The 18,690-nt window shown below is 43.3% G+C and overlaps 1 protein-coding gene across 1 annotated transcript; it reads left to right on the top strand.

Annotated features, from left to right (window-relative positions):
- The first annotated feature begins 5,023 nt into the window (after positions 1–5,023).
- On the top strand, positions 5,024–18,379 carry golga5 (golgin A5). Its single transcript, XM_041854490.1, has 13 exons — positions 5,024–5,206; positions 5,592–6,317; positions 6,508–6,744; positions 6,952–7,171; positions 7,940–8,063; positions 8,355–8,537; positions 8,938–9,108; positions 9,398–9,526; positions 12,561–12,659; positions 13,894–14,119; positions 17,507–17,606; positions 17,949–18,012; positions 18,114–18,379. The coding sequence occupies exons 2-13, from the start codon at positions 5,600–5,602 to the stop codon at positions 18,198–18,200; spliced, it is 2,358 nt and encodes a 785-aa protein (XP_041710424.1). The 5' UTR covers positions 5,024–5,206; positions 5,592–5,599; the 3' UTR covers positions 18,201–18,379.
- The last annotated feature ends 311 nt before the right edge of the window (positions 18,380–18,690 follow it).

Below are 18,690 nucleotides of genomic sequence, written 5' to 3'. Positions count from 1 at the left end.
TTAATGTAAACGTTACAACAGATAAAACACGATATCAGCCAGGAGCTAAACAACGTTACAACAGACACAGCAATATATACACCAGGAGGTGTCTAGGAAACAACTGGAAGAAAGTAAAGCCTACCCGTGGTACATTTTTCACATTTTACATTTTAGTCATTTTAGCAGACGCTCTTATCCAGAGCGACTTACAGGAGCAATTAGGGTTAAGTGCCTTGCTCAAGGGCACATCGGCAGATTTTTCACCTAGTCGGCTCGGGGGATTAGAACCAGCGACCTTTCGGTTACTGGCACAACGCTCTTACCCACTAAGCTACCTGCCGTACACTAAGGGCAGGTTTCCCTGATACAGATTAAGCTAAAAAAAAAAGCACTTTTCAATGAATAAAACTCCATTGATCTCGCTTTTTAGACTAGGACTAGGCTCAATCCCTAAATCCATTAGCAGCAACAGAAATATTACGCTGAGTAGGCAGGGGTAGAGCGGTGAGGCAAACTATTCTCCAAATTTGGCACTAAAAATGGCCATGACAGTCTCATTCATTATTTCAATGTGGCCATGGAACCATTGGGCCAGCATAATAATAATAATAATAATAATATGCCATTTAGCAGACGCTAAGCTGAGCTACAGAGGACCACGCATAGCACCCCACCAAATTTGCCAGTGTCAAAACCCCACTACGGGAGGTTTTAAATCCAGTCTCTACTTTGTGGTGTACACCTTTTTCATTAGGATTGTCCTGTTTGAGCAGCAAGAACAGTTTGGTACTGAAGTTGCGTATAGGAAATATATGGCTCAGTTTCACTACCAGGGAGAAATGAGCATACATTTACTACATTGAAATTAGGACTGAGATTGGTGTGTTTTTACTCAGGTTTTCTTTTTAACTCTGAGTAAAACACACTAGAAAATGGGCTTTATGCTCACATTACTCTTTTGAAACAGCTACAGTGCTTTCAGAAAGTATTCATACCCCTTGATTTATTTCACAATTTGTTGTGTTACAGCCTAAATTAAAATACTATACCCCATACTGACCAGAAATGTTTGCAAATTTATTGAAAATGAAATACAGAAATCTAATTTACACACTAAGTATTCACACCCCTGAGTCAATACATGTTAGAATCACCTTTGGTAGAGATTACAGCTGTGAGTCTTTCTGGGTAAGTCTCTAAGAGCTTTGCACACCAGGATTGTCCAATATTTGCACATTATTATTTTTTTACATTCTTCAAGTTTGTTGATCATTGCTAAACAGCCATTTTCAAGTTTTGCCATAGATTTTCAAGCCGATATAATCAAAAGTGTAACTAGGCCACTCAGGAACATTCAATATCGTCTTGGTATGCTACTCCAGTGTATATTTGGACTTGTGTTTTAGGTTATTGTCCTGCTGAAAGGTGAATTTGTCTCCCAGTGTCTTTTCTAAAGCGAACTGAACCAGGTTTTCCTCTAGGACTTTCCCTGTGCTTAGCTTTATTCCGTTTATTTTTATCCTAAAAAAACTCCCTAGTCCTTGCCAATGACAAGCATACCCATAACATGATGCAGCCACCACCATGCTTGAAAATATGAAGAGTGGTACTCAGTGATGTGTTGTGTTGGATTTGCCCCAAACATAACGCTTTGTATTCAGGACATAAAGTTAATTTCTTTGCCATTTTTCTTGCAGTTTAACTTTAGTGCCTTGTTGCAAACAGGATGCATGTTTTGGAATATTTATATTCTGTACAGGCTTCCTTCTTTTCACTCTGTCATTTAAGTTAGTATTGTGGAGTAACTACAATGTTGTTGATCCATCCTCAGTGTTCTCCTATCACAGCCATTAAACTCTGTAACTGTTTTAAAGTCACCATTGACCTCATTAAATCAAATCAAATTTTATTGGTCACATACACATATTTAGCAGATGTTATTGCGGGTGTAGCGAAATGCTTGTGTTGCTAGCGCCAACAATGCAGTAGTATCTTAACAATTCACAACAATACACAAATCAAAAATTAAATGAATGGAATTAAGAAATATATAAATACTAGGACGAGCAATGTCGGAGTGGCATTGACTAAAATACAGTATAGTAGAACACAGTACATAATACAGTGAAATCCCTGAGCAGTTTCCTTCCTCTCCGGCAACTGAGTTAGGAAGGACGCCTTTATCTTTGTAGTGACTGGGTGTATTGATACACCATACAAAGTGTAATTAATAACTTCACCATGTTCAAAGGGATATTTAATACCTTCTTTGCGAGGCATTGGAAACGTCCCTGGTCTTTATGGTTGAATCTGTATTTGAAATTCACTCCTCGACTGAGGGACCTTACAGATCATTGTATGTTTGGGGTAGAGATGAGCTAGTCATTCAAAAATCATATAAACACTATTATTGCACACAGAGTCCATGCAACTTATTATGTGACTTGTTAAGCACATTTTTACTCCGGAACTTATTTAGGCTCGCCATAACAAAGGGGTTGAAAACTTTTCTGACTTAAGATTTTTCAGCTTTTCAATTTTGTATTAATTTGTAAAAATGTCTAAAAGCATAATTCCACTTTTAAATTATGGGGTATTGTGTGTAGGCCAGTGACACAACATCTCAATTTAATCTATTTTAAATTCAGGCTGTAACAACAAAATGTGGAAAAAGTCAAGAGGTGTGAATACTTCTGAAGGCACTGTAACTCAATACAGGTGTGGTGGACTTTCAGTAGAGGTAATAGCACATTACTGCCATCTAGTGGCTTAAAGTGTACAACACAGGTGCATTCTGTACATACACTACAATTTAGCCCTATTTGATACTTGATAAGGCCATGATTTCACCAAAAAAATTTTGGCACTTTGCTTTTACCGGTATTTCCAACATGTTTGCTGCAGGTAGGACATCCTAGGAAATGTTCTTTAATTGACACAAGCTGTCTCCAATCAATCAATCAATCAATGTCTGGTTGTGTTTGGTGGGGGATCGCCTAAACCAGGGGAGGCGTATCTTAATCTGCGAATTTTAATCACACAAAGTCTATTATTCGGCCTGGAATTCTATTTGAAGATCAGTGATTCTACACCTCACTTTTCTCAGTCTGATCCTTTCCAACGGACTCGGAATTTGTATATAAAAATTGGTCAATTAGGGGCAGTTAAAAAAAGGGAGGGTCAATTAAATCAACCATGGAATTACAGGCAACTGCCAAAATAAAGGAAACACTTGAGGAAATGATGGATACAATGTAGGCGCTTCCACACAAGTGTGGCTTCTGAGTTGTTTAAGCAATTAACATCCCATCATGCTTAGGGTCAATTTAGGGCCAAGACTGCTCAACTTGCTGATGTTTCACGAGGAACAGTGGCTAAGGTGATGTTGGTATGAAAGTGTGAAGGAAAGACATCATCTAGGGGGCATGATTGACGTTACACCACGGGCAACAATAACTGGCGACTAATTCGTTTTCAGACATATCTCCAACTATTCAACTTAGTTTATCCACTGACTACCGCATCTAGAAGGATAGCTAATTACTGAAATATAGGTAGCTAGATCACTGGGCGGCAGGTGGCTTAGTGGTTAAGAGCGTTGTGCCAGTAACCGAAAGGTCGCTTGGTTCTAATCCCCGAGCCGACTAGGTGAAAAATCAGTCGATGTGCCCTTGAGCAAGGCACTTAACCCTAATTGCTCTGGATAAGAGGTTCTGCTAAAATGAAAAAGATAAGAAACTGGCCAGGCAGTAGCCACTAACTACATCATCAATTTAGCCACCAGGCGTGTTAGGGCGACCATAGCAACTGAGTAAAAACAAACATTTTTATATGTGTGAAAAGTGAATCGCTATAACGCCGTAAAAATCCATTATTAACCCAAAACATAGAGTAGAAAACAGTGATTTTGTATTGTTATACGTGACTCTGTAAACCTATCATTTTAGCAAGCATCATACGGAGTTATGAGCTCAAAAAGCAGTAGTAGTAGCAGTATGTAAATCAGGGAGCCAAAAAATTTGCAGACGCTCTTATCCAGAGCGGTTTACAAATTGGTGCATTCAATTTATGATAGCTGAACGGCTCTTTCAAAGATGCAATTCGTTCAAAAAAGAGCGGTTAGTTCGCAAACGACCAGTCACTAGTTTTAGGCCTGGTCACTTGACCGCAGTCCCAAATTAAACAGGGCAAAATATTATTTGTTATATTGAAAATGGAAACGAGTGAAGGCGTGAGGCCAGGTGGGACCATTCTAGCCAATGAGATGGCAGATATGCGTGTGAACAATTGCCAGAATGCCAGCTGCATTCACTCATATCAGTACGTTTGTAACAGCCTAAACATTACGACATTTCTGTTCGATCAAATAAACGGGATTTGATTTTCAGTATCAGGGATTAGATGAGGGATTTGGACTACTGATATTTAAATTAAAAATGAATATTAGGGAATTAGTAATACTCAAAGCCCACTGCAATATCACAGTGGTCAACAATTTCTCTCCAGTGACGTGTTAAAAAAACAAATATTTTGTTATAACTAACCCAAGATGGACCAATGGGAGCAAATGAATCATAGTGGGCAGACCCAAGTACGAGCTACCGAGATCCTATTGGTGTGTTTTAGCATTATTTGCATATTTCCTTTAGGGAACGCCTACTCTTAAGTGTGCGCGTGTAATAACTCAATTCACCCTTGTACTCCTGCTAAAGAACAAACACACATTTTGAAACATTGGAAAATGGTAAAGTCTACCAAACTTAGTCCACTCTGTTCGTAACATATTCTAGTTTTGGGAACAGAAAACTATATTGAGATCAAATGTTCCATCGATGAGGGAAAATTAGCAGAATATCGGCCAAATTCAATTCTCCCACTGCCGGCCACTGGGCTTCCTCTCGTCACCTTGGTGGTGAGTGGAATTGCCAACCGGATGCTTCAGATTTATACATCCGGGTGAAACATCTGGCTCATTGTTTTATCTGTGTCAAAACTCTGACAGCTGGTTTGTATTTTTAATCAGGCGTTGAGATAGGCGTTCTGTTTTGGGGTCCTTGCGGTAGTTCCTGGTCCACGTATGAGCCAGATCCAAAGCAAATACTTAGCTAACAAAGATTTACCAGATAATGTGTAAATGTGACACTACAGTCTATTGTTGATGATTAATCCCGGCTTATAAATCGTCTGGGATATTTGTAATTTTGGACGTCGTTGTTGTTATACGGTAAATCGACTAGCTAGTTAGCGCTAATGGATGCTAGTATGTTAAGCTAGTTTAGTTGTCGAACCCTGTGTAATCCACCCGTGATTTATGCCAAAAGCTGAAAGTTGATATCTCAGTATGTTGTTAAACCTACCCACACAAACCATTTGTACTATTTTGAGGGTTAAGTTATTACCCGGATTTCTAGCTAACCTTCAAAGATGTTAGCCATAACATCAACAATCTTGCTATCTGTTTGTACGGTAGAAGCTATGTCATCATAACATTTAGCATTATGTTTTGGTTTTAGGATAATGTCTTTTGTCACAAAAAGCTATTTATTGTAATTTAATTCTCGAATCTGACAAACTGATTCATTTAGGTTGTGGTTCATTTGTGTTTCTAGGATGCAGAATGTCTTGGTTCGCCGACCTGGCAGGGAAAGCTGAAGACTTCCTGAATAAAGTGGATGCAGGAGCTGCCAGCCTGACCAAACCCCAAGGCCGCACCTCCTCCTTCTCCTCAGCCTACGATGCTCCTGACTCCACCGACAACTCTCAGTACAGTAGCACCGGCACTGGCTACAGCACCAACACATCAGAGACACAGCAACACCCCTATGGGAACTCCACCTCCCACAATGCATCAGGATCTGGTTTCATTACTGCAGCTGCTGGCAACATCAAGAAATCCAAAGGCTCCCTGTTGACTAGCTCAGCCACCGTCTCCACCACCAGCACCCTTCCCCTGGGGTCTTCCAGCACTGCTTCCTCCTCCAGCTCCATCAAACCGTCCTCCAGCTTCGTGAGGCCCAGTAAGAAGAGTCAGAGTGAGCAAGATGTGGATGATGACCTGTTGTTTGACTTCCTTAACAGCTCAGACCCTCCGGCCAATGAGAGGAGGGAGGTCAGACCCAGAGATCCTCTCAGAGTGTCTCCTGAAGGATCAGGCTCCCCCCAGCCAGCACCTCCTGCCTTGGCAGCTGCCCCCCTCATGGTCCCCTCTGCCCCCTCCACGCCCCCCTCCCTACGGGGCATGTCTCGTACCTCCAGCTCCTCCAGCTCTCTATCCACCAGTACTCACAGTGCCAAAACAGGGGGTTCAGAGGATGGCTCTGCCAAAGAAAGTCAAGGTACTGACACTTAAACTGGTAATTTTTAATGTCTAGGCACAAGATGTATGCTGTTTTGTTCTTTGATCTCGAATGTTTGGTCGACATCATACACGTTTATGAAGTAATCAAGACAGTGTTAAAGTTACAATTGCTAATTGAGATCAGTTCAAAGTTCCCTCCTTTTATATATCTTCTGTCTTTTTTCCAGACACACCTGATGGTTCTGATTCTGGGTTGGCTGTTCCCCAGTCTATCAGCTACCTATCAGAGTCTACACCCACATACAAGGCCCCTCCCCCAGCCCAGGCCCCGCCCCCTATAGTGGAGCAGCAGAGTCAGATGATGTCCAGTCTGCGTCTGGAGAACCAGCTACTGAGGTCAGAGGTCACCTCCCTCAACCAGGAACTGGCCTCCATCATCCAGAGAGCAAAAGACACTCAGGAGGGTGAGAGAGCTGAGAGAGAAGGCTTAGGAAGAAGACTCATGTCTGGTCCCAGATCAGTTTCTGCTGTCTTGCCAACTCCTATGGTCATTGTCATGATGATGGATGTTGTCATGCCAAGACGGCACTGACAGATCTGGGACCAGGCTATGCTCATGTATGTGTATCTGTGGTGGGTGTAACTGTATGGTCATAAACTCTTTCCCACAGAATTGAACCAGGCACGGTTACGCACAGAGAAGTGGAATTCGGACCAGTCTCGCACAGACCGCACGGTCAGGGAGCTGCGGTCGCAGGTTGATGACCTCACAGAGGCCCTCAGTGCTAAGGACGGGCAGTTGGCTGTGCTGAAGATCAGGCTAGATGAGGCAGATCAGTTACTGAAGTCACGGAGCTCTGCTCTGGAGGAGGCACAGACTGAGAGGTCCCGGTATGTTTACAATCTTTGTAGATGGATAGGCCTGTAAGTACTAAATCTGGCTGCTTCATTCATTATTAGTAAAAGACAACTCAATTTGTCAGACATATGTCCAGGTACGTTTAATGAACCAAATCTTTGTGAATGAATAGATGTATTCAATGGGGATGTCCTGCTGCTTCAACATTTACATATTAGTTAAAAAAAAACCCAGAAAAGTCTGAGAATAAATAATATAATAATAATAATAATAATAATAATAATAATATGCCATTTAGCAGACGCTTTTATCCAAAGCGACTTACAGTCATGCGTGCATACATTTTTGTGTATGGGTGGTCCCGGGGATCGAACCCACTACCTTGGCGTTACAAGCGCCGTGCTCTACCAGCTGAGCTACAGAGGACCACATAAACAATGTGCTACAGCACTTACGTGGGTATAAATGGTAAAGGCTTGCTCCGGAAGGCTCTGTGTGAGGCGTTCTCTGAATAGGGTAGTCTACGTGTAACGGAGGGAAGAACGCGCCGTAGGATCACTCCACAGCTAGCTTGAAATGTCGCCGACGGAGCCAGTGAATCGCATCCTTTTCTGTAGGACAACTGGTTGGTATGTTGTCAAGGAGGGCGGTCACATGTCTTTACGATCAGAGGACCACTGGTCCGAGCCCACTAAGTAAGGGAACCGGGACAGTGGAGGAAGTGAAGCATCACACATCACATTTTTTTTTATAGCACTAGGGAGACAAGTAATCTAACTTTGTAGCCCCTTCATGTCCAGGATCCTCCAGGACACCACGGAAGGAAGCAGTATGCAGTCCCAGGCCATGACGACCATGCAGGAGAGACTGAGGGAGGCAGACATGGCCCTACGCAGGGAACAGGACAGCTACAGACAGATGCAGGTAGACACACAGACACAGACACAGACACAGACACAGACACAGACACACACACAGACACAGACACAGACACACACACAGACACACACACAGACACACACACAGACACACACACAGACACACACAGACACACACAAGGTCCCAGCTGTCAAGTACACATTGATATTTGTTAGACAGTTTTTTTTAATGAATCTTTAATCTGTCAAATACAGATAACTAGTGGTAACAGGGCAAGTTCTTCCTGTAAGTCAACCATGGACTGTAACACGTCCTTCCTCTGCTTGGGACCCACAGAGTGAGTTTGCGGCGCGGCTGTCCAAGGTGGAGGCGGAGAGGCAGACGCTGGCGGAGGCTGTGACGGGTGCCGAGAGACGGGCGTCGGAGGATAGGCACCGGGTGGAGGACCTCCAACAGCAGCTGAAGAATGCCAAGCAGGAGTTACAGGACTATAAACACAAGGCCTCCCGCATACTACAGGTAAGAGATAGAGATTTAGATAAGAGGCGAAATAAACGCTCACCTATTTAGGCGAGGTGCTAGCTGACGGCGTAAAACTCTTGAAAAATTAAATTATACCCTGACGAAGACAGCTTGTCTGTCGAAACGTTGGTCATTAGGATATTAAATGATTGCATCTGAGCTCCTAGAGTGAGAGGCTCTCCTTTTCTTTTTCAAGAGATAGAGATTTAACTCTCATCTGTCACATTTTACATTTTACATTTACATTTTCGTCATTTAGCAGACGCTCTTATCCAGAGCCACTTACACATTTTAGATTTAGGACACAAGTCACTATTTCCTTTCAAATGCTTTTTATTTTATTTATTTTTTCTCCCCCTCCCACACGTGTGTGTGTGTGTGTGTGTGTCCTCTCCAGTCCAAAGAGAAGCTGATCAGCAGCCTGAAGGAAGGGTCAGGCTTGGATGGGCTGGAGGGAGGAGGAACATTAGCTCTGGAGCTTGAGGAGCTCAGACACGAGAAGGAGCTGCAGAGAGATGAGATCCAGAAACTACAGGGACAGATGCAGACGCTCCGTGCTGAGATACAGGTGAGAAGGGACTGGAGACGGTTGCAATGATACATCCCTCTTTTAGCAGACCCTCTTTTAGCACACCCGCTTAGCACACATACAAAGCAACTTAAAAGTACAGTGTGAGTGCATGCATTCTTAGTGTGTTTATGTGATTCCTGCGGTATCCCTGCGGCGGGAATTGAACTCGTTTCCTTGCCGTTGTTAGCAACCTACTGAGCCACACAGAACATGCTCATTTCAAGACAACCTTGGTGGTCGGATGGCCTGGCTGTAAGAGTGCGACGTTGTGGTCTTTCTCTCTCAGTACTTGGAGGTAGCAGCCCTAACTGAGGCAGAGACATGGAGAGAGCAGCAGCTGGAAATGCAGGAGCAGCAGGCCAAACAGACCAGAGCCAAGCAGGAAGTGGAGGCCGAGGTGGAGCGCTACAAACAGGTAGCATAATATACAATATCATACCATGGCATTGTTGAATACTCCTTTCTGATGGGCATTCTAGAGCATGCTTTATTTCCCTGTAATGTACGGTATAATTTTAATGGCTATGAAGTTCGTTCTTACATGTTTTATGTTTGAGCTGCTGTTGAAAGCAAAAGTAGTTTGAAATGTTGAATTCGATGTTCATAATATCAAGCTAGGACTGACGGTTTAGTTAGCTAAGCTAGGGAGTCTGTTTGTTTGGTTACCAAGGCAACTACTGTAGCTATCTAGTAAAAAAGTGCTAGTTACGTCAGTGGATGTTGAACACATTTTTGTTTAGCGGCAAATACAGCCTTGGTAAGAAGCGGGGAATGTCTTGCGACTCCGTGAAAAGTGGGTGGCACTCTGCTAACGCGTCGACCCCCGCTACGGAGGACAGAGATGGGAGGAATCACCTGTGGCTTTACTAGCGAGTAAAGATGGCGGCGTTGAGGAGGGAGCGCGTCTTGCCCTGTTCCTGCTCGACTTTGATTTTTTGCGTTTTAATTATTACTTTGTTTGCGCAGAATGTTCGTGCAGTAATTTCCAATAACAATCCGTCCAATGCTGAGAGCCCGTACTGCAGCATTCAATGTCAGCAGAACGAACCCCGATGACTCGGTGGCGTGCGACGCGTACAAGGCAAATCCATTTAAGGACACAAAAAAGACAATACAGCCTCTAACTTGAATTAATGTGAAACTCAGACTTGCGTCGTATGTGGCGAGGACTACAGACTACCACAGACTACAAAGGCAAAATCCAGCTCTGCGGTGCCCACCGACGCCTCCCTCCCAGACGAGCTTAACACATTCTATGCTCGCTTCGAGGCAAACCGCTGACAATCCAGGAAGACTCTCACTGCTCCAGACGACCAGGTGCTTTCACTCTCCGAGGTTCAACGTGAGGAAAACTCAAAAGAGTGAATCTTCCCAAAGCCACCGGCCCAGATGGCATCCCTGAGCCACCTCGGAGTGTTTGCTGACCATCTTCAACCTGTGCCTGTCCCAGGCTGTGGAAACCACCATCGTTCCAGTGCCCAAGGAAAAACAAGGTGACATGCCCAAATGACTATTGCCCTGTCGCGCTCACCTCGGTCATCATGAAGTGCTTCGAGAGGCTGGTCATGGCCCACATCAAGGCCCGGCACACTGGAACCACTCCAATCTGCCCACCGCTCCAACAGATTCACGGAAGATGCCATTTCCACGGCTATTCACACGGCCACATCTGGACAAGAGGAACACTTATGTGAGAATGCTGTTTGGTGACTACAGTTCAGTATTCGACACTGTTGTTCCTTCCAAGCTCGACCCCAACCTCGGAGCCCTGGGTCTGGACACCGACCCCTACAGCTGTATCCTGGACTTCCTGATGGGCAGACCACATGGTGTGAGGATTGGCAACAACACCCTTAACACAGGAGCCCCCCCAGGGGTGTGTCCTCAGCCCTCTGCTGGACTCCCTGTTCACCCACGACTGCGCGGCTTTGCACGACACCAACTCCATCATCAAGTTTGCTGACGACACCACGGTTGTAGTCCTGGTAACCAACAACGATGAGTCAGCCTATAGGCAAGGAGGTCAGTGAACTGACGTTGTGGTGTCATGACAACTTCTCCCTCAACGTCAGCAAAACAAAGGAGTGATTGTTGACTTCAGGAAGCAGAGGAGGGAACATGCCCCGATCCACATCATCGGGACTTCAGTAGAGTGCTGAAGCGCGTAAAAAATCGTCTGTCCTCGGTTGCAACACTCACTACCGAGTTCCAAACTGCTTCTGGAAGCAACGTCAGCACAATAACTGTTCGTCGGGAGCTTCATGAAATGGGTTTCCATGTCCGAGCAGCCGCACACAAGCCTAAGATCACCATGCGCGATGCCAAGCATCGGCTGGAGTGGTGGAAATGCGTTCTCTGGAGTGATGAATCACGCTTCACCATCTGGCAGCTCGACGGAAGAATCTGGGTTTGGCGGATGCCAGGAGAACGCTACCTGCCCGAATGCATAGTGCCAACTGTAAAGCTTGGTGGAGGAGGAATAATGGTCTGGGGCTGTTTTTCATGGTTTGGGCTAGGCCCCTTAGTTCCAGTGAAGGGAAATCTTAATGCTACAGCATACAATGACATTCGAGACAATTCTGTGCTTCCAACTTTGTGGCAACAGTTTGGGGAAGGCCCTTTCCTGTTTCAGCATGACAATACCCCTATGCACAAAGCGAGGTTCATACAAAAATGGTTTGTCGAGATTGGTGTGGAAGAACTTCACTGGCCTGCACAGAGCCCTGACCTCATCCCCATCGAACAGCTTTGGGATGAATTGGAACGCCGACTGCGAGCCAAGGCCTAATCGCCCAACATCAGTGTCCGACCTCACTAATGCTCTTGTGGCTGAATGGAAGCAAGTCCACGCAGCAATGTTCCAACATCTAGTGGAAAGCCTTCCCGGAAGAGTGGAGGCTGTTATAACAGCAAAGGGGGGACCAACTCTATATTAATGCCCTTGACTTTGGAATGAGACGTTCGACAAGCAGGTGTCCACATACATTTGGCCATGTAGTGTACATTCATGCTACACACACATCACACCTGCTGCTACCAGACTCTTATTATACTTTATACACTACCCCCCCTTCCCCAATACACGTGTAAATATTATAAATGGTTCCTTCCTGTATTATACTGATGCTAAAATGTGTATTCTATTCTACTGAGACATTTACTTTAGTTGTGTTTTTATTTCTTATTGTTGCACTGTCGAAGGAACCTGCAAGTAAGCATTTCAATGGACCAAGCATATCCAATGCATACGACTAATAAAACGTGAAACTTGGTCCTATTCATTTAAGGTGTGTAACGGAAAAACATTACGAAGCGTTTCGCAATTGGAAAATGTGCGTTTTTTTTTTTTTTTTTATTCGACCACAGGTCCAGGTAGTCCCAGTCTGTTTCATTCTCTGTATCTGGTCTAAGGGGAACGTTTTAAGTGTGTGCCTTTTTGTGTCACGTAGGAGCTGCAGTATGCTGAGGAAGAAAGCCACCGTGCCAAGACCACACTGCAGAGTCGCATCAAGGATCGGGAGGATGAGATGCAGAAGCTCAGGAACCAGGTAAACAATCACTCTTATACATCGTCAAATCCAATCTTTATTTAAAGTGCATTCAAAAACACAATAAAAATAAAATAAAATAAAACATGAAGGAGAAGAAAAACTGTAGATTGTAACTTTCATCAATGTAATTGTCTGCATCACTTCCAATCCCCCATATATATTATTGTAAATATATACAGAACCAGTCAAAAGTTTGGACACACCTACTCATTCAAGGGTTTTTCCTTTATGTGTACTATTTTCTACGTTGTAGAATAATAGTGAAGACATCAGAACTGTGAAATAACACATATGGAATCAAAAAAAGTGCAATTTCTGAGGTGCAGTTAACTCTAATGAACTTATCCTCTGCAGCAGAGGTAACTCTGGGTCTTCCTTTCCTGTGGTGGTCCTCATGAGAGCCAGTTTCATCATAGCGCTTGATGGTTTTTGCGACCGCACTTGAAGGAACTTTCACAGCTCTTGAAATGTTCCGTATTGACTGACCTTCATGTCTTAAAGTAATGATGGACTGTCGTTTCTCTTTGCTTATTTGAGCTGTTCTTGCCATTTAATATGGACTTGGTCTTTTACCAAATAGGGCTATCTTCTGTATACCCCCCCCTACCTTGTCACAACACAACTGATTGGCTCAAACGCATTAAGAAGGAAAGAAATTCCACAAATTAACTTTTAACAAGGCACACCTGTTAATTGAAATGCATTCCAGGTGACTACCTCATGAAGCTGGTTGAGAGAATGCCAAGAGTGTGCAAAGCTGTCATCAAGGCAAATGGTGGCTATTTGAAGAATCTCAAATATAAAATATATTTTGATTTGTTTAACACTTTTTTGGTTACTACGTGATTCCATATGTGTTATTTCATAGTTTTGATGTCTTCACTATTATTCTACAATGTAGAAAATAGTAAAAATAAAGAAGACCTCTGGAATGAGTAGGTGTGTCCAAACTTTTGACTGGTAGTGTATATATAATATTGTGTACTTTATTGACATTCTACTGCATTGTTAGGAGCTAGGAACATAAGCATTTCACTGCACGCGTTATAACATCTGCTAAACCGTATGCTACCAACAAACTTATTTGATTTTAGAAGTAGCACAAGTAATGTTGTTACATTTCCCTCCCCTCCCTCCCTCCCTCCCTCCCTCCCTCCTCCCTCCCTCCCTCCCTCCCCCCCCCCTCCCCCCCCTCCCTCCCCCCCCCCCCCTCCCTCCCCCTCCTCCCTAGTTGACCAATAAGGCTCTGAGCAGCAGTAGCCAGGTGGAACTAGAGAGCCGGTTGCACCAGCTGACCGAGACGCTGATCCAGAAACAGACCGTGCTGGAGTCCCTGGGAACAGAGAAGAGCTCACTGGTCTTCCAGCTAGAGAGGCTGGAGGCGCAGCTGAAGAGCGTCCAGGGAGGAGGGCAGACCGGGGGGCCGGCCATTAACATGAGCAGCATGGAGAGCCCAGGTGAGGCTGGGACTGCGTCTCAAATGGCTCCCTATTCCCTATGTACGGTAGTACACTACTTTTGACTAGCTCAGGTGAGACTAATGTCATGTGGATAGATATGACTAGGTCGCCTGGTTGTCCCAGATCTGGTAATGATGTATAGCCAACTCCTTTAGGTGTATTGGTCTGGGTCCAGGCTAATGGCTAGTTTGGGGGGGATTTTCAAATCCTGGTGTGGCCCTCGAGACAAAATGATTGCCCACCCCTGGACTAAATGGTCAGCCAGCTTAAAGTAGTACTTTTCTTGATGCTAAAAGCTAACTTTATTTGATAGATCGTCATTGCAAGTAAATAAATACATTTTATTTGAGATTTAAGAAGCTTTTTTTTTTGTATTTGATGAACAAGCACTCAACACTCAAGCTCTTTCCTTGATTTATTTTGTGTTCAGATGGCCTCTCAAATGTTTTGTACATGTAAAGCGTTTCCCACATTGAGAGCAGAGGGAGGGATCTCTTGTGCTCACTGAGCGTACATGAATGATGGAAACTCTTTCCACACTCGGATCCTGTGTGGATCCGCTGGTGGCTTTTTAAGATCGCTGGTGTCTGCAAATGTCTTCCCACATTCAGTGCAGTGATGAGGGCGTTCTCCTGTGTGCCGTGCCTGGTGTCTCTTTTTAAGTTTTATCTGATGGTGAAGCTCTTCCTGCATCCGTCACAGATGTGTGGTCTTTTCCCAGTGTGAGTTATCGTGTGTCTTTTCAGCAGGTATTTTTGACAGAAAGCATTTCCACGTTGCTGGCAACTGTGTGGTCTATCTCCTGTGTGTGTTTGCAGATGAACATCAAAGTGTCGCTTGTGAAGATCACTCTTTCCACGCAGATCACAAAAAAATATTAATTTTTTTCAATCTATCTTTCAATCTCCTTGTGTGTTTTGCTCGGATCATTTCCATGTGTTTTGGTGGGTTGAGAACCTGTTTTATTCAGATCTTCTGTGCATGTGGTCCTCTGTAGCTCAGCTGGTAGAGCACGGCGCTTGTAACGCCAAGGGGTAGTGGGTTCGATCCCCGGGACCACCCATACGTAAAAATGTATGCACGCATGACTGTAAGTCGCTTTGGATAAAAGCGTCTGCTAAATGGCATATTATTATATTATATTATATTATTATTATTATTATTATGCATTTAGGATGTCCTCTGTCTGACATTGTGGTGCATTTAGGATGTCCTCTGTCTATTTAGAGACAAACTCTCATCTCTGTCTTCCGCAAGCCACTGTAACAACAAGACCTCAGCCCGTTTCATTTTAGATGTTCAGATTCCTGTATAATTCTTTGTTTCTCAAAGTCTCTTAAGTCATCAAAGCATTCAGCCGGGTGACTTTTCAACCCACTTCTGTTGCTCCCTGTTGCTTCAGTTTTGATGTGAAGATTTGGCCAAGGCCCAGGAGTAATACTTATGTGCTGACAGCATGTGACCAGGCTTCTTCACTCTCCTGTCAGGAAAAAAGCCTGTTTGTTGGTCAGCCGCTGGTCCAGAATCAGGCTCACTTTTCACAAAAACAGGAAGCAGGAAGGCTGGTTCTGGTGAACAAGCCACAACTCGCCTCACAGCTAGATGCTACATGAAAGCACGCAACAATACAGTGTTATTCCATGTGAAATTGACTAAACATGGCCATGAAATGCATCTTTTTTTTTAGAACATAGACAGCATGCTCTAGGTGTTTCTAGATGAGCTTTTTGTGACATCTGCATAAAATCATAACTGAGAAATGTTTCATCAAAGAAATCTGTAGATGAAAATTTGCAGTGTAGATGAAAAATTTGCAGTGTGTGTGCTCACTGCTCAGAATACAAATTTGTTATATAAATTTGAGTCTGCACAACGTTTTTTCAGAGATTGTTGCAACATTGTAACCTTGGAGACTACTGCCACTTATGAGGGAGCGTCTATCAAGACCGCTATGTGAAATTCCATTGCTAGGATTTGAGGAAACGACTAGCGTTTAACAAAAGCACACCAGTTTGTCATAATCTATAATAATGTTAATTATATAGTATGCCATTGAGCAGACACTTTTTTAAAAATCCAAAGCGACTTAGTCATGCATGCATACATTTGACGTAATGGGTGGTCCCGGGGATCGAACCCACTACCCTGGCGTTACAAGCGCCATGCTCTACCAACTGAGCTACAGAGGACCACCCAGTATTACCACTCAGCCACCAGACATACCTCCATAAATAATGTGTAGCCCTAAGCTACATACTCTTTACAACAGCAAACCGGTGCACAGACATATCTCAACATTGACCTACTGTATCAAAGCGAGATACGTTTCAAAATCGTTGGTTGTTGACCCTTGTATGACTTCCTTCTTAATGGGCTTCAACCATACTGGTTATCTTCTTAATCCCGCCTCCAATTGAATGTCATTGGTTCTTTTTAGATATATTTTTATTTATTTAATTGTCCTTGTTTCAGATCAACATCATAACAAATTGTACGTATCTTTCAATAACAAGAAGAAACAAGATTACATTAAACATGGCATAACCAACAGAACTAAGCAAAACTGATTCACTTTCAGTTCTCTGCTCGTACAATGTTTCATTACCCCTAAAGTTATTTATTTTTATTGTCTTTATTAAGTTAACTGTAGCGTAGTGTATCAGAGGCCTTACAGCTATACAACAAGAAAAATACAATTGTACAACAAGAAATACAGCTATACAACAAAAATACAACAAGAAAAATACAGCTATACAACAAGAACAATTACAGCTATACAAGAAAAAATACAGCTGTACAACAATAACAATTACAGCTATACAACAAGAACAATTACAGCTATACAACAAGAACAATTACAGCTATACAACAAGAACAATTACAGCTATACAACAAGAACAATTACAGCTCTACAACCAGAAAAATACAGCTCTACAACAAGGAAAATACAGCTCTACAACAAGAAAAATACAGCTCTACAACAAGAAAGCGAAATCAAAATGACCAGAGTCCAGTTGTACATTTTGAAGACCTATAGATTCACAATATTTTTTTTATATTGACACTTCTCGAGGTATCTGCAAGATTAGCGGGAACAGATAGCAAAAAGGAATCCCATAAGTCTTCTTCCTTGTTCCTAAATATAGCACTAATTTTCTCCAGTGGCAGGACTTTAAAGATCCACTAATTTATCGTTCGTGGCTCTGGTCTTTTTATCCAGTCCAAGAGAATGCATTTGCAGGTTTTTTTTTAAAAAGGCGATTGAGCAGATTTGGGAAGCTGAGATGTTACTAGCAAAATATGTTTCTGAGATTTGTTTATGATTTCACCATAACCCCTTGGATGGCAGGACTGAAGCCTTTTTTTTATGTTGACCTCACACAGGGACACGACAGAGGAATGCACCAATCCTGTTCAACGACCATGATAGTCCAGGAGTGTATGGCCAGGTACGGAAGGCAGCCAGCACCATCGACCGGTTCAGGTGAGCTATTACACCAGAGGGTTGGCTGGATCAAAACACACTTTTTACAGACAGTACAGAAACGGGTAGACAGGCCAGAGACCGTCAGGTCTCTGTTATGTTTGTTCTTAGTCTCTGGAATGTTACCACTCAACCACACAGGCCTTACCTCAAGTTAAGTTTGAGGAATTGTTTTGGTATTGTTAACTTGTCACAATACATGTGTTTTTCTATTTTTTTAAAAATATATTTTGCGACGCTGTATTCAGATTTTATAGACACAAATGTTTACCATTCAACCACACGAGTGTCGCATCATATCTCACAATTCGACAACAAACCAAAAAAATCTTGTCCTTCCAGCATCCGATTAGGAATCTTCCTGAGACGCTACCCCATGGCTCGGGTTTTTGTAATACTGTATATGGTGAGTTGTTTTACACACTCTTTTGTTCAAAATGTCACAATGATCTTAAGCCCAGTTGAATCAACTGAAATGTCTGTGGGCCCATTTTGTGTTTGTTTCAGGCGCTACTGCACCTGTGGGTCATGGTTGTCCTGTTGACCTATTCACCAGAGATGCACGAGATCCACGACGTTCCTGGAGGGAGATAGAACATGAATGATGTCATAATAGATATGTTGTTGTGATCTGGGGTAAGGTGAAGACGTGTTCTCCTTGTCGTCGAAGACTAGCCTGGTGCCAGATCTGTTTCTGCTGTTCACACCTGCCTACCATGCACGCAACTTTAGGTCAAAGTACGCTGGTATGAAGAAGAAAAAAAAAACGACCCTAAAATAATAGCAAAAATAGGCTTTTAGTTGGCAAATTTGTGGCTTTTGACTCAACCGTCTGAAGTTGGAGCAGAGCCAATCGGAGGACTTGGGCGAGGAGGAAAAATCTCAAGCTCTCGGCTCCAGCTCTTAACCACTAAGCTAACTGCCGCCACAAGGCATGTTGAATGAATGGTAGCGTAGTAGTCTGACCTGATGGATGAGGTCAGGGATGGAGATCTGAAACAAGCTCATCTAGGCCTCGTTCAATTTGTTTCATATTCCAAATAGCCTACAGTAAGCTAGACTAATACATTGCATCCAGTAATTT

This window comes from Coregonus clupeaformis, chromosome 29 (assembly GCF_020615455.1).
Source record: "Coregonus clupeaformis isolate EN_2021a chromosome 29, ASM2061545v1, whole genome shotgun sequence".
Lineage (NCBI taxonomy): Eukaryota > Metazoa > Chordata > Actinopteri > Salmoniformes > Salmonidae > Coregonus > Coregonus clupeaformis.
This window is presented reverse-complemented; position numbering and strand designations above follow the sequence as displayed.

Bases quoted from the DNA above. Each gene is read 5' to 3' on its own strand.
- golga5 (XM_041854490.1), top strand. From the start codon at position 5,600: ATGTCTTGGTTCGCCGACCTGGCAGGGAAAGCTGAAGACTTCCTGAAT. The intron at 6,318-6,507 runs GTACTGACACTT...TCTTTTTTCCAG, and splicing joins CTCTGCCAAAGAAAGTCAAG to ACACACCTGATGGTTCTGAT. The intron at 17,607-17,948 runs GTGAGCTATTAC...TTGTCCTTCCAG, and splicing joins AGCACCATCGACCGGTTCAG to CATCCGATTAGGAATCTTCC.